The sequence below is a fragment of the Thermobia domestica genome, chromosome 4 (genome assembly GCF_964235325.1).
Source record: "Thermobia domestica chromosome 4, izTheDome1.hap1.1, whole genome shotgun sequence".
NCBI classification, from domain to species: Eukaryota; Metazoa; Arthropoda; class Insecta; order Zygentoma; family Lepismatidae; genus Thermobia; species Thermobia domestica.
The window spans coordinates 300,166,303-300,186,401 of record NC_137457.1 but is presented as its reverse complement, the minus strand read 5'-3'; the positions used below and the strand labels follow the sequence as shown (position 1 = coordinate 300,186,401).

The following is a 20,099-nucleotide window of genomic DNA, read 5'->3' as shown; positions in this document are numbered from 1 at the left end:
CATCGCGTCCTTTGTATATTGTTGAGGTGTCGTCAGTGATACTACACAGAAAATGACGGCTTCTAATGTACTATCTTCTTATGGTATTCAATTATTAAGTATTCTGCCTTTCGGCAGGTACTGGGACTAATGAGGGTTTTTATTTTTATTTTCTATTTTTAAATTTGGGCCAGGAAATGTTTCTTCCACTTTTCTCGATCATCAGCTTCCTCTTTTAATTCCTAATATTTTCTCCAACCTTTCAAATCACCGATCAGCTGTGTTTTCCTTCTTCCTATTTCTCGCTTTCCTTCCATCTTTCCTTCTATGGCGGTGTGGAGAAGACAATTTCTTCGCAAGATGTGCCCAATCCAATTGGCTTTTCTATGAAGGATGATGAATGAAGTGTCCTTTTCTCTCCTGTCCGTTTTAAAACATCTTCGTTTGTTGCTCCTCTGTCCATTTTATCTTATCCATCTTCCTCCAACACCACATTTCGAAGCTCTCTAGATATTTCTTCTCTAACTTCCGTAATGTCCAAGTCTCTAAACCATACAATCCAATGCTCAATATATAGCACTTGAGCAACTTCTTCTTAAGTCCAATATTGAGCCTGCTAGTTAAGAGTAATTTTTTCTTGTTGAATGCTTCTTTAGCTATGGCAATTCTTGACCTGATCTCTTTGGTGCAATAAGCGTCTCTCGTCAAAATACTTCCCAGATACTTGAAATTATCGACCTCTTCAAGTTCTCTTTGTTCTACTTTGATCCATAAGGGCGTGTTTCTACGGGATATTCTCATAGTATTCAATATATAGTATTATTTATGGCATTAAGTATCTTCTGAACCACTCACGAAATATTTTTTACCCATTTATCTTAGGTTGCAGCTTGTGTGGCTATGAAGATAGCGTTTAGGGCAGTTATTCTAACACTTGCTGAGATAAGTAATGAAAATCGCAGTCGCTCTTCTGAAGCAAGACGTCTATTGAGTGAAGTGAATTTTAAGCTTGCGTTCCAACTCAACTTGTTCACACTTTTTCTTGGAAAGTTGAAAAGATTGTCAGATTATCTACAAAACAAGGAGAGCACACTGGCTGATGCTGTTTTAGTTACGAAGGGTGTAGTGGATTATTTTACTGAAATTCGAAAAAGTCGAGGAGTTCGAAAAAATTTGGAATGAGTCTTTGAGTCTTGCTGAAAATAACGGTATATCTCTAACGGGTCCAATGCCAGAACATGATCACTGCCCCATCATTTACATCAGTATATTATGACTGAGCAAATATCGGTTGAGGAAGATGATATCCAATCCCAAGAAGACTACAGACTTAGGATATTTCTTCCTATACATGACAAAATACTTGCAGAAATGCATGAATAGGCGTTTTACAGAAAATACAGGTATTCTATAAGCAGTGGGATAAGCAGTAGGGTGTATCGAAAGAAACTTTTTTTCGAAATCCGGTTACGGCTAGTGCGGATTTTTGGCCAAATGGCGTCAATAAAACGTATAAAAAATCTCAACTCGATCAGACAACTCCTTCTGCTGCCGAGTAGAGCCCAAATATTAGAAAAATCAACAAAAGATTCTTTTCAACTGATTTTCCAAAAAATATTTTTTTAAATATTTCCTATATTTTTCGGTCTTTTAAATTATTGAAATGGCATTGGAAAGGAGAAATAAATACATAAAACAAATTTATTACGGTTATTTCTGTACACCACAAGCATAAAACCTAGTTAATTATTTGCACTGATTTTCTGGCGTATCGTACAATTAAATTTTAATATAAAATTATTGAAGTCTCTTGAATAACGAAGAAAACACTTTAGTGCTAAATTCTAAGAGCAGTAATAGTATAAATGATTTGTTCCCAATGCCGTATGCATCTGCTTATCACACTAGATCACCTGCCGCCCACCTCTCCCCGAACGCCTCTTCTCTTGTACTTGCCCAGCTGAAAGGATCGGTCTTATCAGTCGCCAGTAGTCAACCCGCTGTGTCGAACGTGATTGTCGCTGCTTGAGTTATTTATTAGTGCTGTAGGAAATTTTAACTAAATAGTTTATTTTCGTGTGAAGTGCAGTATGTAGAAGTGAGAACAGTGTTTCAGTTGTGTTAAGTACTTTTTATTAGGAAGAGAGTGACAGATACGCTGACGTTATGGCATCGACAAGTTTGTTACGGTCTGACGTTAGGAATAGCATTATTGGGACACCCAAGAAATTGGGTAGAACACAGCTACCAACCGTTGAAATGTATTGAGACAATACCTATGGGAGCGCGAAGAAAAAACGGTAATTTCGGAATCCCGGAAAGAGCCTCAACAAAGGATTTATCTTCTATCGTCGCCAGGAAGATTGTAGAAAATTGAGATTACGCCTCAATCAGCGGCGAAGCAATTTTCAGTGTCAGAAGGATTGTTGCAATGATATTGAAGTACCATAATATTGTCCGTGATTTGCGAAACTCAGCAAAGTCCGGTTTACAAACTTGTGCGAAACGAATTGTTGATTTTCAACAGTCTGCCAAAAATAATTCATTTGATATAGCCTTTTGTAAGTGTTCCGATCCTCTTGCCTGCAACTGCGAAAAACGAAGAAAAGTACCAGTGCTAGAGGTGCCTTTTCTTCTAGATCAAAGAACCACAAGATTGAGGCGTAATTGATGCCATTTGGCCAAAAATCTGCACTAGCCGTAACCGGATTTCGAAAAAAAGTTTCTTTCGATACACCCTAATAAGCAGCCTTCACCCTAAACGTGTATACTTCCTCTCATTTGAGAAAGTTGAACTACTTGCACGTCATTATGGATGTGATGTCAATAGTGTAGAGGTGGAACTGAAACTTCTCCCGAAAGTTTTGAAACGTTATGAGGAGGAAAAGCAATGCAAAATTACCTCCGTTTCTCAGTTTGCTGAAGTAATGGATCGTTTCATAATTGCTTTCATGAAATTCGCAAATTAGCCGTAATTGTTGTCACTATTCCTCAGCAATCTTTGTTTCCTCTCAGTAGAAAGAAAACTTCTACTGAATATTGCTGTAGAGGATGTGGTAAACGCATTCGATGCTGGACATAAAAATCGACGCATGTGGTAGCGCAACATGCTAGTAATGAAAAATGCTCTTCATTTAAGTGAAGGTATAAGTTTATTGTAAGCTTCTTCGTACCATGTGATCAGCCCTTTATAGTTTAAAATACATTGTTCTTTCTGTGGATCATGATGAAGTTTTGTTAATGGTATTTACTTCTTTATCCAATTTATATATATATATATATATTTGCTAACTTGAGTTGCAGTTTCAAACATATCTATATAAACTATGATCAAACAATCACGCTGTCGAATTTCCCTATTCTTTTAGTAACATAAGTCTTTGCTGTTGCATATAGAGATCACGTCAAAAAAAAAAATTGTTTTACTTTACCTACTTATTGTGTATTTTATGTTATTAACGAAAGGTAGAGTATTATCTGTTAGTCTGTGTTGTTTGAACTTTCTTTTATTTCTATACATTCATGTGCATTCTTGGAGGGAGAGGAGCTAAAACTGTCTTGAACTTCGACTACACAGGCACACCATTATTATTGTTTTAAAAAACTGGAAATTGAGATAGTGTGTGCCACGAGGAATCCGGTAGGTCGAGCATATAGCCACGAACTCCCCCAGCCCATCCTAAGTTCTGCATTTCTTCAGTCCCACCAGCCGAATGCCGGAATTGTACCTTATATAAGACCAAGACAGCAGTTTCCCATATCCTTGTTCCTCCCCTATTTCGGTCTGAGCCTTAACTAACTAATGAATATAAAAATGAAACTTATTGTCAAAAACATGTCTACATTGCCCAGTTCTCATTTTCATTGTCCGCCCACCCAGCAACTAGGTCCGCCACTTTCCGCCCACCCCATCAAGCGTTTCTGGCGCCGTCCCTGCTCATACACACGTGCAGTAGCCGTGTAAATGCACATGTGCACACAACAGCTTAAGCACCGGTAATTTAAATGTGCTTCATCCACGCAAATGCACATGTGCACATCCACTGCTCAAGCATGGGTTATGCACATGCGCTGCATCCACGCAAAAGCACATGTGTACATAAGGGCTACAGCACGGGTTATATAAATGTGTGCTTCATCCATGCAAATGCACATGTGCACATAACGGCTTAAGCACGGGTTACGTACGTGCGCTGCATCCATGCAAATGCACATGCGTACATAACGGCTTAAGCACGGGTATATAAATATGTGCTTCATCCATGCAAATGCATATGTGCACATAACGGCTTAAGCACGGGTTACGTACGTGCGGTGCATCCACGCAAATGCATATGTGTACATAACGGCTTAAGCACGGGTTACGTGCGTGCGTTGCATCCATGCAAATGCACATGCGTACATAACGGCTAAAGCACGGGTTATATAAATATGTGCTTCATCCATGCAAATGCACATATGCACATAACGGCTTAAGTACGGGTTCCGTACGTGCGGTGCATCCACGCAAATGCACATGTGTACATAACGGCTTAAGCACGGGTTACGTGCGTGCGCTGCATCCATGCAAATGCACATGCGTACATAACGGCTTAAGCACGGGTTATATAAATATGTGCTTCATCCATGCAAATGCACATATGCACATAACGGCTTAAGTACGGGTTCCGTACGTGCGTTGCATCCACGCAAATGCACATGTGTACATAACGGCTTAAGCACGGGTTACGTGCGTGCGCTGCATCCACACAAATGCACATGTGTATATAACGGCTTAGGCACGGGTTATATAAATGTGTACTTCATCCATGCAAATGCACATGTGCACATAGCGGCTTTAAGCATGGGTTCTGTACTTGTGCTTCATCCACGCAAATGCACATGTGTATATAACGGCTTAGGCACGGGTTATGTAAATGTGTACTTTATCCATGCAAATGCACATGTGCACATGCACGACTTAATCACTGGTTATGTACGTGTGCATAACCCACGTAAATGCACATGTGCACATACACGGGTTATGTATGTGTGCTTCATCCACGCAAATTCACGTGTACGGCTTAAGCATGGGTTATGTATGTGTTCATCATCCACACAAATGCACATGTGCAAATGTACGGCTTATGCATGGAGAGTGCACATGTGTCGTACACGTACGTGTTGTCTGCGTCCGTAAATATACTGATATCACGAGTTGTATTATGGTTACGACAGTCAACGGCGGCGATTTCTCTGTAAATTTGGGGGGCATTCATAAAAAATACATACAACAATACATGTAAGAATAAAAAATTCATATGAAAATACATATTCATAAACTTACATGGGGCCTTATGAGCTTGGGGGGACGTGCCCCCGACCCTCATGATCGGCACCCTTGACGACAGTCGTTGTGTAATAAATGTTGTTCACGCTTCGTGTCTACATCTGTTGACAGTGTGGATTTACAAAGGAGTTGAGGGGGAAATCCCCTTTGTTAATACTGGATGTTGCTATAACCAAAGCAGATTTCCCCCTCATTCCCCTTGTACTTCTCACACTATCAACAGATGTAGACACGAAGCTTCAAGAACCTTTTTTATACACAACAACTGCAGTAACAATAATATTTACAGGAGAGATTAAATTGTGTTCCTAGTTAACATGGAACATCAAAATAATTTACAAGTGATTGAAAATTTCTATTGTTTTATTCATTATAAACATATGGTGAATTAATATTTTACTTTGTATATAGTTACAAATGTCTACTTTATTGGTTGAATCAAAAAACAAGGAAAAAAGGTTTGACTCGAACGAGAATCGAACCCGGAACCCTTTGCACTTGAGTCGTTGATTCTTCTCACTATGCCACACCGTCACTTGATAAGTTTGCGCGTCGTACATATATGCGTCGAGTAAAAAACTTTAAGAAGGTTTTTCTCCATCATTTTTGCCCATTGCGCTCTCCCAGTTTGCAATATTAACTCTTTAAATGTGCACTACCACTTCGCAAAAAATGGCCCCGAAGTTCACTTACCAAAGTGTGTCTTCTCCTCGTAAGACTTCCTGGAAACCCACATTCCGGAAGTATTGTATAACTTGCACTTGGCTCAGCGTCCATCCATGAAAAACGCATATCAGTGGAAAGGTTCATTCTTCAGGAAGACATCGATACCAAAATTATCTCCTTACACTGAGAAAGAAAATTGTAGGTGGCGTACTTAAAAAGATAGGTTACATGCGTAATTCCTGTAGTTTTTTAGACTTAACGTACAGCAGACGTATAACTGAAAACGCATGTTTTATAATACTTTCTGTATAAGTGTTCCATCTATACGTACTTTCCGTATGAAAAATTGTAGGCAGTCAGGATCTCACATACAAATGGACGTATATAACATATAGCTGACGAAGGTAATATAAGTATATGCATGTGATATACGGAAAACTGTTAGATGTCAGACATCCTACAACGGCATGATGTAACATCTAAGGGCAGTGGCTATGTAGCATACGGATAATGTATGCTCCGTACTGATTTCTATAGTAAGCAAGAGGATACCGTATATTTGTACAATATACCGCTGTCCGGAGAACGGATTTTTCTCTGTGTAGCTCTTAATTAGAATCTGAGTTATTGAGGTCTAAATTGGCTTACATTGAAGGGCGTCCAGAATTTGTTTATTTCACACCGTCATGCGGCCCAATGGCGGTAACTCTGTAATGATGCATTTCCCGACTTATGGTCATATGAATATTTTTACTTGTCTACCCATAAGGAATCTACTCCTGAAATTTTGCAGTACCTTTTACATACACCCTGTTGTATATGAAGGAGGTGCGAGTTGTCTTAGTTTTTGGTATGGTCTCACTAGGGTGACGTCGAAAAATTGTTGATCAAAAGAAAACTCTGAACCGGAAACAATGTTGGAAGTTTTGAACTTGGCATCTACATTTATCACATGCAACCACCACTAATTGAATCCCTAGGGAGAAAAACACATAAATTTGCTCTTTCTGCACTATCCATTACCATAAAGCTATTTAATAATAAACTACCTTAAATTACAAATAATTAGAAGTGCACATCCTTACCTTCAGCATGAAAAAAGATTAAAATATTTCTATTCAATACCGATTTCGATTCCGATCTGAGTTTGCTGGCTGTTCGTAAAACATAAAATCCTATAAGGAAAAGAGAAAACACACATATTGATAAAATTTATAAGAAAATCAGTCCAAGGGCCCTTTTCTACTTAATCACAGAAATTCGACATGAACAACGTTGTTTAGGAAAGCATAACTTACAGATAGCATTAGTGTATTATGTAAAGCATTTACGGCCACAATTGGAAGCATTTAGCTGAAATTTTAATTTATTCTAAAAACAAATTATAAAAAGCATATTTAGAAAGCCTAAAATTATAGTTCTTTTCTTTCTTCTTTAAAGTCTACTGCAGAAGAATAATACAATCTGATCTTTAATTCTTTAAAAAAATCCATGAAAACTAAGCTTGTCATACGTCCCGTAAAAACGGGACAGTTCCGATTTTGGACCCAAATGTCCTGCGTCCCCGTAAATTTAGTCGGGACAGGCAAATATCCCGTATTTTATCCCGTTGCATTTCTGCTTTCAATATCGAAAATTAAAAAATCAAAAATTCTGACATTAGTTGGCAGCCCTGTTATTAATGAATGACCAATAAGCTGACATAAACAGCTTGGTGCTAGGTGTCACATCACTCTCTCCGATTTCATAGCGAGCAAGCTAATAGGCTTGCAACGCAGAGTTACAGTTGTCCATTAGCAGTCAAGGGACAACTGCAATGCAGGCCGGTAGCCAGCCCAAAATGTAGGGGGGGGCCGGCTAAAGTTAGGGGGGCCGATCCAACCATACTATAGTTTATCATCGTATTATAGTTCATTTGCAAGCCTACCGTAAAAAATTTAGGGGGCCAGTGAAAATTTAGGGGGGCGGCCCCCCTAGATTCCCCCTGGATACGGGCCTGCTGCAATGCATCTGCAATCTTTGATCAAGTGCACGATCTAAGCTGTTATTAATAATACAGTGAAATGTTACAATTTTGAGTCAACAAGAATGCCTAAACGGATTTTTTTTTTTTTTCAAGAGAAATACCCTTTTCTGCAAGCAACGAAATCGATCTATGAAATTACTGCAAAATTTGCAATGCTAGTTTTTCATTGCACGTGGTGGAAACTCAGACATTCTTCAACTTCAGAGAAAAAGCAAACATAGGGTGACTGCAAGTGCTTCTAAATCTACAAGCACAGGGAAGATAAGTGATTATAATTAGAGCTACAGTTCACTGGATTACACATAAGGGTCATTAAAAAATTACGCTGTTAAGTTCAACTGTACCAGAACAAAAGCACATTATTGTGTCTAATTAGGACATTGTAGGTGCATGATTTTCTTTCGTCTGCTACATTCTTAAATAATATAGCATATTCACATGGAAAAAAATATCATGTGTAAATGCAAAACATTCTTAGTTTCCCATAAGCATAAAGTTTCCTGAGAACCAATTCTTCGCTACTTCCTGATATTCATTTCAAATAATGCAGTGAAAATGTTTTAAAATAGGGGTCTATGAATTGTAATGGAAAGTGGGGGGGGGGAAGAGAGATTGAAGTTCTCCGATATTCTCATGAAAACAAAATATGGCAGGCTTAATGAAAACTGTCCCAATAACTTTGGTTATCATGGTTTCGTAACTAATCCCCAGCCCTAAGGCGGAGCGATATCGAGATTTGGTTATCGAAAATTGATATCGATTAAACTATGAAAATTTGACCGATATATCAGAATATCAACAAATGTATTAAAAATAACTAATACAGAAGGTTATTCAGTTAATATAATGATTTGATGATCTAGCAACCCTAATGTTACCAATGTAGTTGAGCCAGAAGGATAAAACTGGCATCGTATTAGTGTGTTTTCTCAACGTGTAGGTGCAAGAGCATCGTGTTGGTGTCTGTCAAATCCCGTTGTGAAAATTAGTCGTTATTGAGAAGGGTACATCATAGATATTTTCCAAACACATTTTTCGTATAACTGAATGCATAAACTATCAGGAAAGTGGTTTAACCATAATGAGCAGGAGAAACATAAATGGAATCCACGTACAAAATTATTCTGCAGGTTCAAGGTTATCAGCGAAAGTGTCGAACGCTTCCAATACTTAAGGCTGAGGGTTAAATGTTTGTTCTAAGGAAATTTTCAGAGTAAAGTTTTTAATAAAATAAATTATTCTATATTTTAAAATTGAAAGTGACTATGTCTATGACTCTTTAATCTTTTGAACCGCCCGACGGATCTCGATCAAATTTTTGACGTAGATGTGGTTCTGACCTGGGGGTGTTTTTAACTATTCACTTTGACGGTAGAACTTCGGGGAGGAGGAATAGAAAAAAAAGTAAATAGAACTGAATAACTCTTGAACCGCCAGACCGGTCTTGATCAAATTTTCAACATAGATGAAGTTTGGGACTGGGATGGATTTTATCATTTCACTTTAACGGAACAACGTAGGGGAGGGGAGCAGGAGAGATATATAAAAGTCAATATAAATAAAAATAAAAGTGAATACTTTGTAGGTTTGTGACTTAATAACTCTTGAACCATCCGACCGATCTCAATCAAATTTTCAACATAGATGAAGTTTGGGACTGGAAATCTTATATATATATATATATACATATATATATATATAAATGAAAGTAATTGCCTTTCTGAATTCATCACTCTTCAACCATCCAACCGATCTCAATGAAATTTTAATCATAGATGATTTTTATATCTGAGATGGTTTCGTCATATCACTTTGACGGTGCAGCTTAGGGGAGGAAGATTTATAAATGATCGAAAACGATCGATATTGGTGTCGATTACATAGTTTTTGAGGTCGCTGAGATGAAGAATGACACTTTCGAGCCCGTTTAAAACCAAATTCAGTTCCGCAACTTGGGGGAGGGGATATATATATTAGTGAGGAATGCAAAGTTTTCGGGGTCGCTGAGATGAACAGTGATCTTGCCGATGCTGTTTAAATGGATGCCTTTAAAAACGAAAACAGCATATTTCACGGGTACCAAACACATAACATACGAAGTTGAGCATTTAAATTTTCATTTTAACCCAGCGAGGGGTAATCGATGCTAGCAGTTAAATATGATGAAGGCTGTGATGTGTCTTTATCAGAGTCCTCGATTCTGTTGCGTGGAGTCCCTCGTTGGACCCCATCTCGCGCCAAAGGTGTTTCGCCGTTTGCAAGCACTGTATGTGTCGGTCTTTTATTATTATTACATTATTATTATTATTATTATTATCATTTCCTCTCACTTTTCTCATATGACAATTTCGTTCATTACCGTCATAATTGTCTCTTTTAGCCTTGGAGCATAATTGCGAGAAATAACTTTTAAAAAAATGCAAAACGTTAAATATGAGGTGTAACTCTTTTAAGAATTATACCCATTGATTAGGAGTGAATAAGTCATGAGTAAGATGGTGATATTCTCCATTGCACTTCTCGCATTTTTACACTGCACGGCACTACCTACAACCAGGGGTAAAAGTGAATCTGAAAAGGTAGGGGGATGCATGACATCACACGTCCCCCGTGCCTATCTTTGTCCATTATAATTCTTTTTAGAAAGTGAAAAGAAGCCATAGATATTTTTGGAAGTGTGGGAAGGGCGTCCTCCCGCGTTCCCCTTCACTCTTAGCCCTGCCTGTAACTGATGCAAACTATTAACTGTTTCAAAACTATAACAAAAAGAATTACTTGTTACTTACGATTAAGAAACATGCTCCAAGCATGACTGCCTTTATTCTCACGTCCAAATCCATTGGGAAAGTAATTCCGAAGTGATCAGCATCCGTAAACATCTCCCGCACAAGTCCGGACCACTGTTTAGAAATTTTCCCTACCTGCGTCTGACCATCACTAGACATTACCTGAAACCAAACAAAATAGTAGTAATGTTTAGTATAATACTTAACCTATAAGTATGTTCTAATACGTACATTCAAACAAATAGATATTTTCCATCTCAAAATACGTTTTCACAATAATGAAGGTACTCAAGGATATGAGCTTCAGAAAATATTGCAACATGGGTGACGTATTGGCTATAGCTTCGTGTATTTGCCTTCCAGCTAGGCTGTATACAACGAACTGTATGTGTCTTTTGTATTGCTTGCTCTACACTCCTGTTTCAATTTACATACAGATAGATATAGATATAGATAGATATAGATATATAGAGATATAGATAGATATGAATATAGATATAGATATAGATATAGATATAGATATAGATATATTACATTGAATTTGTCATATTGCATTATCAAAGAACCGGGTTTTTGAAGTGGCCATAAGGTATAATAACACATGAAAATATGTGTAGTTAACAAATAATATGAAACAATAAAGCTACTCTTTTCTTGTATCATTGAGGAGATGGATACTTTCGAGTTTCGTATTTTCATACTTCTGGATGCAATACTCGTTGAAAATATTGATTTGTTTTCCTCTAAATTTTCTGTCGTTCTTACTCACGTAAGGACAATAATGATATTAACCAAATTTAAGTTATTGACCATTAATCAATCAATCGGAATATATGTTATTCGATTTTCACTATGTCGAGGAGAAAACATACACTCGAAAAGAAAATCGACACTTAGCAGCTTCTACTGCATTCGCCAGAGAGTCGATATTCCTCGGTTGCAAATAAATGAATACGAAGTTAACTCTCTGACAAGGGTGCCCATGTTGTGGTTTCCCAGGAAGGGGGGGCCAAGTATAAGCGACGTTTCAAAAATAGTTTCAAGTTTTGCTGTAACTAATGTAAAAACTCTATTGGATTTTTGATATTCTGAAGTACAATTTCCTCTAGAGGGGCCAGCGCCGCAACTTGCCCCCCCCCCCTGATGGGTGCCCTTGCTCTCTGATCAAACGGGAAGTTGTAGAAATTAATCACTTCCGGTTTCAACGTTGTTTCGCGAAGAGAATAAACAGTAAGATATGTCGACAAGCGGGCTTTTTTTTTAATCGATTCCGCGTCTCAAGAATAAATTACATTTCTTCTGTTAAACTTCTATTCATACCGGAATTTTAAAAATCAACAATATTTTATTTCAATAATGGGATATAGTATACGTAAAGCCGCGTCAGTTCCCGAAGGAGCTGGACGCTCATACTTTCAGGGATTATTCATTGAGTATCTACGAACTTACCAAGGGGTTAACAAAGCAACTTTAATTTACTTATCGACTGTTACGAAAATAAAACAGAACTTACCTGTACTTCATATCTGCATGTGTAGTGCCCTTGTACTTTATCTATGACTATGTGTGTGTAAGGGGGGGGGAATTTAACGCATATCGCATGTCTTGTGCACATGGATACTTCTTACTATTGCACTACGTAGATAATTTATGGTATTTCATGTAGAAGTGGTAATAGAACACAGAAGAAACGCAGATTACGACGTTCTCATGTATACAATTACCCTGACTTAAATTGTATTGAACTTAGGATGTAATTATTAACAAGTTAAAATTTGGCATAGATGTTGATAAGGATTATTTAAATGACATACTAAAATTCTACAACTTCTTCGTTCGCCATATTGGAAAATGTACAAATGTCCAAAGTAATTGAAAGATAATATTTTGTTAAGTGAAATACAAAATCTGGACCGGGCTAAATATTTTAGAAACTGTAAATGCAGTCGATCCGAAGCCAATTGGGATCAATTGTGGTGCAAGGGGGAAACATTACGACGTGTTTAAGGTTATCCCCCGCCATCTTGGAATCAACTTGTTTATTTTAAATGGCAACATGGTCGTGCGACATATTAAGCAACATCCTCGTTCGAAGAGAAACCCAATGGTAAGGTTATTTTTTACCAAAACCTACAACTGTTTTGAAGTTGTGAATAGATTTAGGATATGTTATATGTGAAATGCTGTGAAATTGCTTTGCGAAGTTTCGAATTGAAGGATAAAGAAAAAGCAAAAAATCAAGCTTTGTAACATCACACATTACGTATTCTTTAATAACCAGGAAAAGATAGAGCTATCACACATGAGACAATTACAATCACATGACATGTTTAGTATGCCCACCGTTCTGTTCTATGCATATCCTTAACCTTCAGACAGAGTGCTTGTGCACTCTGCGAAGCATAGCTTGTGATGTTTGTTCACAGACAGCAATAATTCTCCTTTTCAGGTAACCAATGTCAATAATTTTACACTAGTAGACAATAACTTTAAAGTGCCACCAAAGATAGAAATCCAATATAGTTAAGTCGGGGACCTTGGTGGTCACTCAACTGGTACATGCCGATCTATCCAGCAACCGGGAAAGTGTTCATTGAGCCATCGTTACATTACGACCATAATGCCGCGGTGCCCCATCTTGTTGCCAATATTGATGAAATCACCCTTCCTCTTCCAACAAAGGGGGCATAAAGTGTTTTTAAGCATATCTCCATATTGTGCAGCGTCCAAGGTTCCATCAATGATAACAGGCACAATAAGTTTTTCGCCCCATATTCTACACACACCATTACCTTACCTGCACCTTGCATCTTTGAAGCATCTATGTTATTAAGATTTATATTAGCCCTGTACCGACCATTTTGCTCAATACCGAGAAATCCTACGGTAAAGCTTTTTTTTTAAAAAAATCTGCAACGGTTTTGAAGTTGTGAATGGGTTAGGCTAGAATATGTTATCATTTAGACTTAAATTTTGTTATGTGTAAAATCTTGTATAGACGTTAACAGACTGACTCTTTAACCTTTTTTTTTTTTTTTTTTTTTTTTTTGTAGGTAGGACAGGATGCTAACTCGAGAAGAAAGAATCGAAATCTTTCTTTTGGCTGGAGAACGCAGTTCAGCAATAACATCCGTTCTTAAAGAGCGACATCCTATTCGCGAGGTGGTGACAGACAGTGTTGTACGAAAACTAATCCGCAAATTCATGGCAAAGGCAAACGTTAATGATTTACCTCGATGAGGACAACCACGAAATGCAACTGATCCATTCACATCAGCAGCTGTGTTGGATGTATTGGAGAAAAGTCCTATGGAGACTGTGCGACGTTAATCAAGTGAACATAATGTTAGTGTCAAAAGTGTTCAAAGAATGTTAAAATGAAAAAAGTAGCAACCCTAAAACTTAAAGTTGAAACAAACTGCCAGAGGATGATTTAGATAGACCAATGTAGTTTCGTGAGTAGGCATTGGCCCAGATAGCTGGTAACCGAGTGTTTCCTCATAACATTGTTTCTAGTGATGAGGCAGATTTCTATGTAACAGGTGAGATTAACAACCAAAATGTCCTATACTGGGATAATACAAATTTTAATTTGATAGACGCAAGATATAGGTAAGGTAATGGTGTGGTGTAGAATATGAGGCGAAAACTTATTGGACGTGTTTTCATTGATGGGACCTTGGATACTGCACAATATGGAGATATGCTTGAAAACACTGTTATGCCACTTTTGTTGGACGAGGAAGGGTGATTTCATCAATATTGGCAACAAGATGGGGCACCGCGGCATTATGGTCTTAATGTAATCGATCGTTCAATGAACACTTTGCCAGTTGTTGGATAGGTCGGCATGTACCAGTTGAGTGGCCAGCAAGGTCCCCCGAGCTACCTCCGTTGCATTTCTATCTTTGGGGCACTTTAAAGTTATTGTCTACCAGTATAAAATTATTGACATTGGTTATCTGAAAAGGAGAATTATTGCTGTCCGTGAACAAATATCACCAACTATGTTTCGCAGAGTGCGCAAGCACTGTATCTCAAGGTTAAGGATATGCATAGAACAGAACGGTGGGCATGCTGAACATGTCATGTGATTGTAATTGTCTCATGTGTGATAGCTCTATCTTTTCCTGGTTATTAAAGAGTACGTAATGTGTAATGTTACAAAGCTTGCTTTTTGCTTTATCTTTATCCTTCAATTCGAAACTTCGCAAAGCATATTTCACAGCATTTCACATATAACATATCCTAAATCTATTCACAACTTCAAAACAGTTGTAGGTTTTGGTAAAAAATAACCTTACCATTGGGTTTCTCTTCGAACGAGAATGTTGTTTAATATGTCAAACAACCATGTTACCATTTAAAATAAAGAAGTTGATTCCACGATGGCGGTCACCAAGATGGCGGAGGACAACCTTAAACACGTCATAATGTTTCCCCTTGCACCACAATTGATCCCAATTGGCTTCAGATCGACTGTATTTACAGTTTCTCAAATATTTAGCCCGGTCCAGATTTTGTATTTCACTTAACAAGATATTATCTTTCAATTACTTCGGACATTTGTACATTTTCCAATATGGCGAACGAAGAAGTTGTGGGATTTTAGTATGTCATTTAAATAATCTTTATCAACATCTATGCCAAATTTTAACTTGTTAATAATTACATCCTAAGTTCAATAAAATTTAAGTCAGTTTGACGGTAGTTTACGGAATTTTAGTATTTAGAGCTAAATATTTCTAAAAGTATGCGCTTTATGAAAAATTGTTTCTCTTTAAAACATATTGTGTTATCTATGTTCTATAAAACGACACTAAGTTTATCTCTTTATGTTCAACCATAGCGAAGATATTGCTATTTTTATCTGGGAATTGTTCATTTGACACTTCCGGCGGTCATTTTCCAATATAGCTGCGAAGGTCACCTGGGATTTCAGGGGACTTTTAGTATGTTGTTTAGAACATCATTCCCAACATCTGTACCAATTTTCAGCTTGTTACTAATTTGTTTCTTTCTTCACTTTTACTGCACTAACATAGCGATAAGGAATGTCTATGGACAGAGTACCTTAAGAATACGTTTCATAACTATTTTCCTATTGGATTCGGAAGTGGTAGACATAAACTTCATGCGGCAGGGGACTCTCGATTCCAAGGATGTTATAAAATAGAGGATCTGCCCATACGTATCTTCATCCTATGAACTCAGTGAAGCCGAAAAACAACTGAGCATCATCTGAGCTGGTACGTCTGATTGGCTACTCTCGTTTCCGTACGTTTGTTGGCTCGAAACATTGCGATCTTAATGGCGCGGAGCGGGCAGATTAGGTGTGGCGGAACTGTGACGTATTGCTTCACGATTTTGTTGTATGAGCAGATACTATATTTTATAGCATCCTTGCTCGATTCAGTCTTTCTGCTCTCGTTTTTCTCAGGATACTTAGCGGTCGGCGACGTCTCGTGGAGAGATCGCCAAGGATGTTATGAAATACAGGATTTGCCCATACAACAAAATCGTGAAGACATACGTTATAGCCATATGTATCCTATGATTGGTGATTTTCTTACTTGTATAAGGTTATTTCGGGTAATATTTTCTCACTTGTGTTTGTACACCCATACGTGCAGCATGTAACCATTGCATAATATAACTCTGAAGCAACGACTTTATATAAATGACAGACACACTACATCTACATATGAAGCTCATAATGTTTTGAGCTAACATATATGGCGGTCATTCAGTTACCTAATAGGATGAAGATACATATGGGCAGATCCTCTGTTTTATAACGTCGTTGGGTATCGCGAGGTATCTTTCAAGAGAATAAGTGAATATATTGCATACGCAATTACGCTAGTTGGTTTACTGTTTCAAGATGAGCAAAAGTTCCTCCACAAGACGTCACGGACAGGGAGCCAATCAGAACGCTAAACGCTAACTGGGGCTACCTGTTATTTTGTATACCTTGTTAATGTGGATTCGGAGCCCGAGGAACAGGTTCTGTATTTGCAACTAGAAATTATAGATATTCTACAAGCAGTTTCAGTGCTAAATTCACATAGTTTGGAAGTTTGCCGTATTTTCACACTTTAAGTAAAACTCACTTTCTTGAAACTAAATTTCCACGATCTTTTACGAAACGACTTACCTTAAAATTTACATCTCGTCCTAAGCTGCAAGTGAAAAAAGGACCTTCGATTATAAGTACGACATCACCTGATGCATTCTTTATTTTAAACTTTGGCCAACAAATAGTCCATTCTTGCTCTATTGTTCCCACAACATTGCCTGGTGGTGCTGATACTTCCATAACCTATTACATGCAGAGAAATAAAAATTATACAGATAAATAAAATGAGATTAGAAACTACTTTACAAATAATGTCCCAATAAGATCCTAAGATTTAAAAAAAAGTACTTATTTCAACAAAGATTACATTTTAATTTTAGCAGGAGTAAAAGGGATCTGAAAAGGTACGGGGACGTCAAGCCTCTCCCGTGCCTATCTTTGCCCATTGTAATTTTTCAGGAAGTACAACATCGCCATCTATATTTTGGAAGTGAGGAACGGCGGCCCCTGCACTTTTACACCCTAATTTTAGTATATACGTATCGTAATCAAACGCGTTCTCGAATGTTCCACAATTTGATACACAGTAATTTACTTTCCTATGCAGTGCTGAGAATTGTAGCGTTCCCATCCGCCGTCTAAGTCAGGGAAACTGCCAAGTGTCCAACACACATGGATTAGTAAAAGGTCGCAAGATATGTTGATCAATCAGCAGCACCCCCAACCAACTACAGAGGGATCTACACGAGCTGATGTCCTTCCATGGTATCCAAAGCAGAAGCAGGCAACAATAGATAATTCAGCATTCAGCATCAAACCAGAAATATCACAAATATTAAAGTACCTTAAATCTAATAAATAACAACAGACACAATTCAACTTAACAAATATTTATTAACAATTTATTTACAGGGTGATATCTGATCGTTCAGATATCTAAAACAACAATAAATTCGTCGTCGAAATACTATATCGTAGATTCTATTTTTCAGCTCCAATTAATTGCGTTCAATATCAATTTAAGTCGATAACAAGTCAAATATTCAATTCTCAAATATTATAAATAATATCCAAATATTAATGTATTTATTAAATTCAATTTTCTATTAAGGAGAGAGGTTAAGATTCATAATGCCTCAGTATTATCAATATCATTCAATTCATAAAGTACTTCGAAAATGTCTAAACTCTGGGGGGGATGAATACTAAATGCAAATTTAATAATAATACTTCTAACATAATTAAAGTATTAGCAAGGGTCTTCATTAGTAAAAATCAACGTCGAACCCGATAACGCCGTATCTCATCCAATAATCTTTCCAACTAAATCTCAATCCAATCAATGAATTAATGCAAAATCCAATTATACTTCAAAGCAATGTTTCAGGAATTGAATTATATTTAAGCGATAATAATACTCCCACAAATATGAAAAATAATATCGGCTCACAGTAAAAAAATGTTAAATGCTGAATTATCAATATCTAGGTAATTACAAACGTATGTGTGACGAATCGAACCACAACAAGCAACAATGGATGCGAATTAACAACCCACACAACATAAAACACACACAATGGACAAGCCAAAGAAATAATAAATAGTTTAACACTCACCTCTCATTTCCTTTGGGTTTATAATTACCTCCTTATACATTGGACCTGGGACTGCATGTCGTCTTGCAAGTGAAAAGAAGGAATCGAGAATAATTTGGTCGTTGCTGTATGATCTGGACAGAAAATATTAAGGTTCTGACTATCCTTAGTCAATTTGATTGAAAACACAGGTTTTCAGTCGACATTCAAGTTGACGCACTTTGCAACACTCCCTTGTAAGAAATTACAATTGAGTGGCAAATATTTAATATTCTAAAGAATATTTTAATTGGGCCCAATGAGGATATTTCCAATATAGATACTCCTCTTTCTAATAAATTGGCTAAGTTTCTGGCTCGTGACTTCCCACATTCGCATTCCACCACTAGCAAAAACGTCAAGTTCTAGCAAAAGCAAAGGTACTTTCCTGGGATGGTGGGAATAAACCTTATTAAGACAAAATAAAGGTTTAATTGCCATGCGCTCTTACGCCTCCCACATTCCCATTTCACCATCCAAAATGAATCCACTGTATCTCATTGAGAACTAGCATCAAACGAGTTGGATTCAACAAATAACTCTTTGGAATGCTTAGGAAGACTAAAGTGGGATCTTTCAGCCTATTCACACACACAAGTTACCTACGTTCTCATTCCACTAAAAATTAGAGAACAGAAAAATAACATCAACGAGGGATTTCCTCGGACAAGGTAACTCGGCGGTTTGACCAGACTTAGTCAAATATATTTCTTTTTTGTACTCGTCCTGAACACGGCAGAAAAACGAGGAACAAAAATGATGAAATTAACTGAAAGAGCGGAAAAGAAAGAAACTCCACTCGAATGAAAAACACAATTGGGCACAAGCAGCACTAACATACATTCACAAAGTAACCTTCTACTTTCACTTCTTTCACTGCACTTCTTTTTCTGAAATTTTCGCAAAACCAATTCACAGCAACAACTCACTATTCTCATTCCTGTTACTTTACACACAACGATGAAATCCAACAAGGACTTTAGTTAGAAACGATGTATCAAGTGTCATATTAACAGAAGTCCGCTTCTACCATATCGAACGCTAACAGAATAGACGTTCTTCTCCCCTTCGAACAACGAAAACCAAGGCACCTGCATGCCCTAGACACCAAAACCAAGACATCTGCACGTCTTCGACACTACATAGTTAGTTCGTCGTCCCTACGGACGGACGAACCCACCATGGTTCCTGGCGCCACAATCACGTCACGAGATACACGCGTAACGACCACGGCCTTGAGGCAGTATGAAAGAATACCTCCCCTCTCTCTCCTTAACTACAACTCAAGCTGATAAACAGCTCGCAATTTACAAACTCTTTCGTTCTTCTTCCTCTCTTACCTTTCATTTTTTTTAAAAAAAACAATCAAAACGAAAAGATACATAAATTTAAACATTCTCTTCCATGAGGAATGCATGATTGACATTGACAAGATGTTTTTCAATCCTTATCTTCTTATTTTGCCCTCTCTCCACAGCTCATCGTAACGAGATCGTTACAGGATATGTTAAAATCTACTGTTTCAAGATAAATAAAAACCAGTACTCGAGCCTCAATTTCTCCGGTGCATGATCATAAGGGCTCAGGTCACTCTTTCATC

At 37.5% G+C, this 20,099-nt stretch overlaps 1 protein-coding gene across 1 annotated transcript in view; it reads right to left on the bottom strand.

Moving 5' to 3' along the window:
• The window catches only part of LOC145683544 (phospholipid scramblase 2-like), a 60,017-nt gene that overhangs the window by 8,980 nt on the left and 30,938 nt on the right, over positions 1–20,099 (bottom strand). Inside the window, exons 6-8 of the mRNA XM_081754887.1 lie at positions 16,944–17,108; positions 10,787–10,948; positions 7,060–7,149 (exon numbers count right to left, since the gene is read on the bottom strand). Of these exons, the coding sequence (XP_081611013.1) occupies positions 7,093–7,149; positions 10,787–10,948; positions 16,944–17,108 (384 nt within the window). The 3' untranslated portion in view covers positions 7,060–7,092. The remainder of the gene's footprint in view (positions 1–7,059; positions 7,150–10,786; positions 10,949–16,943; positions 17,109–20,099) is intronic.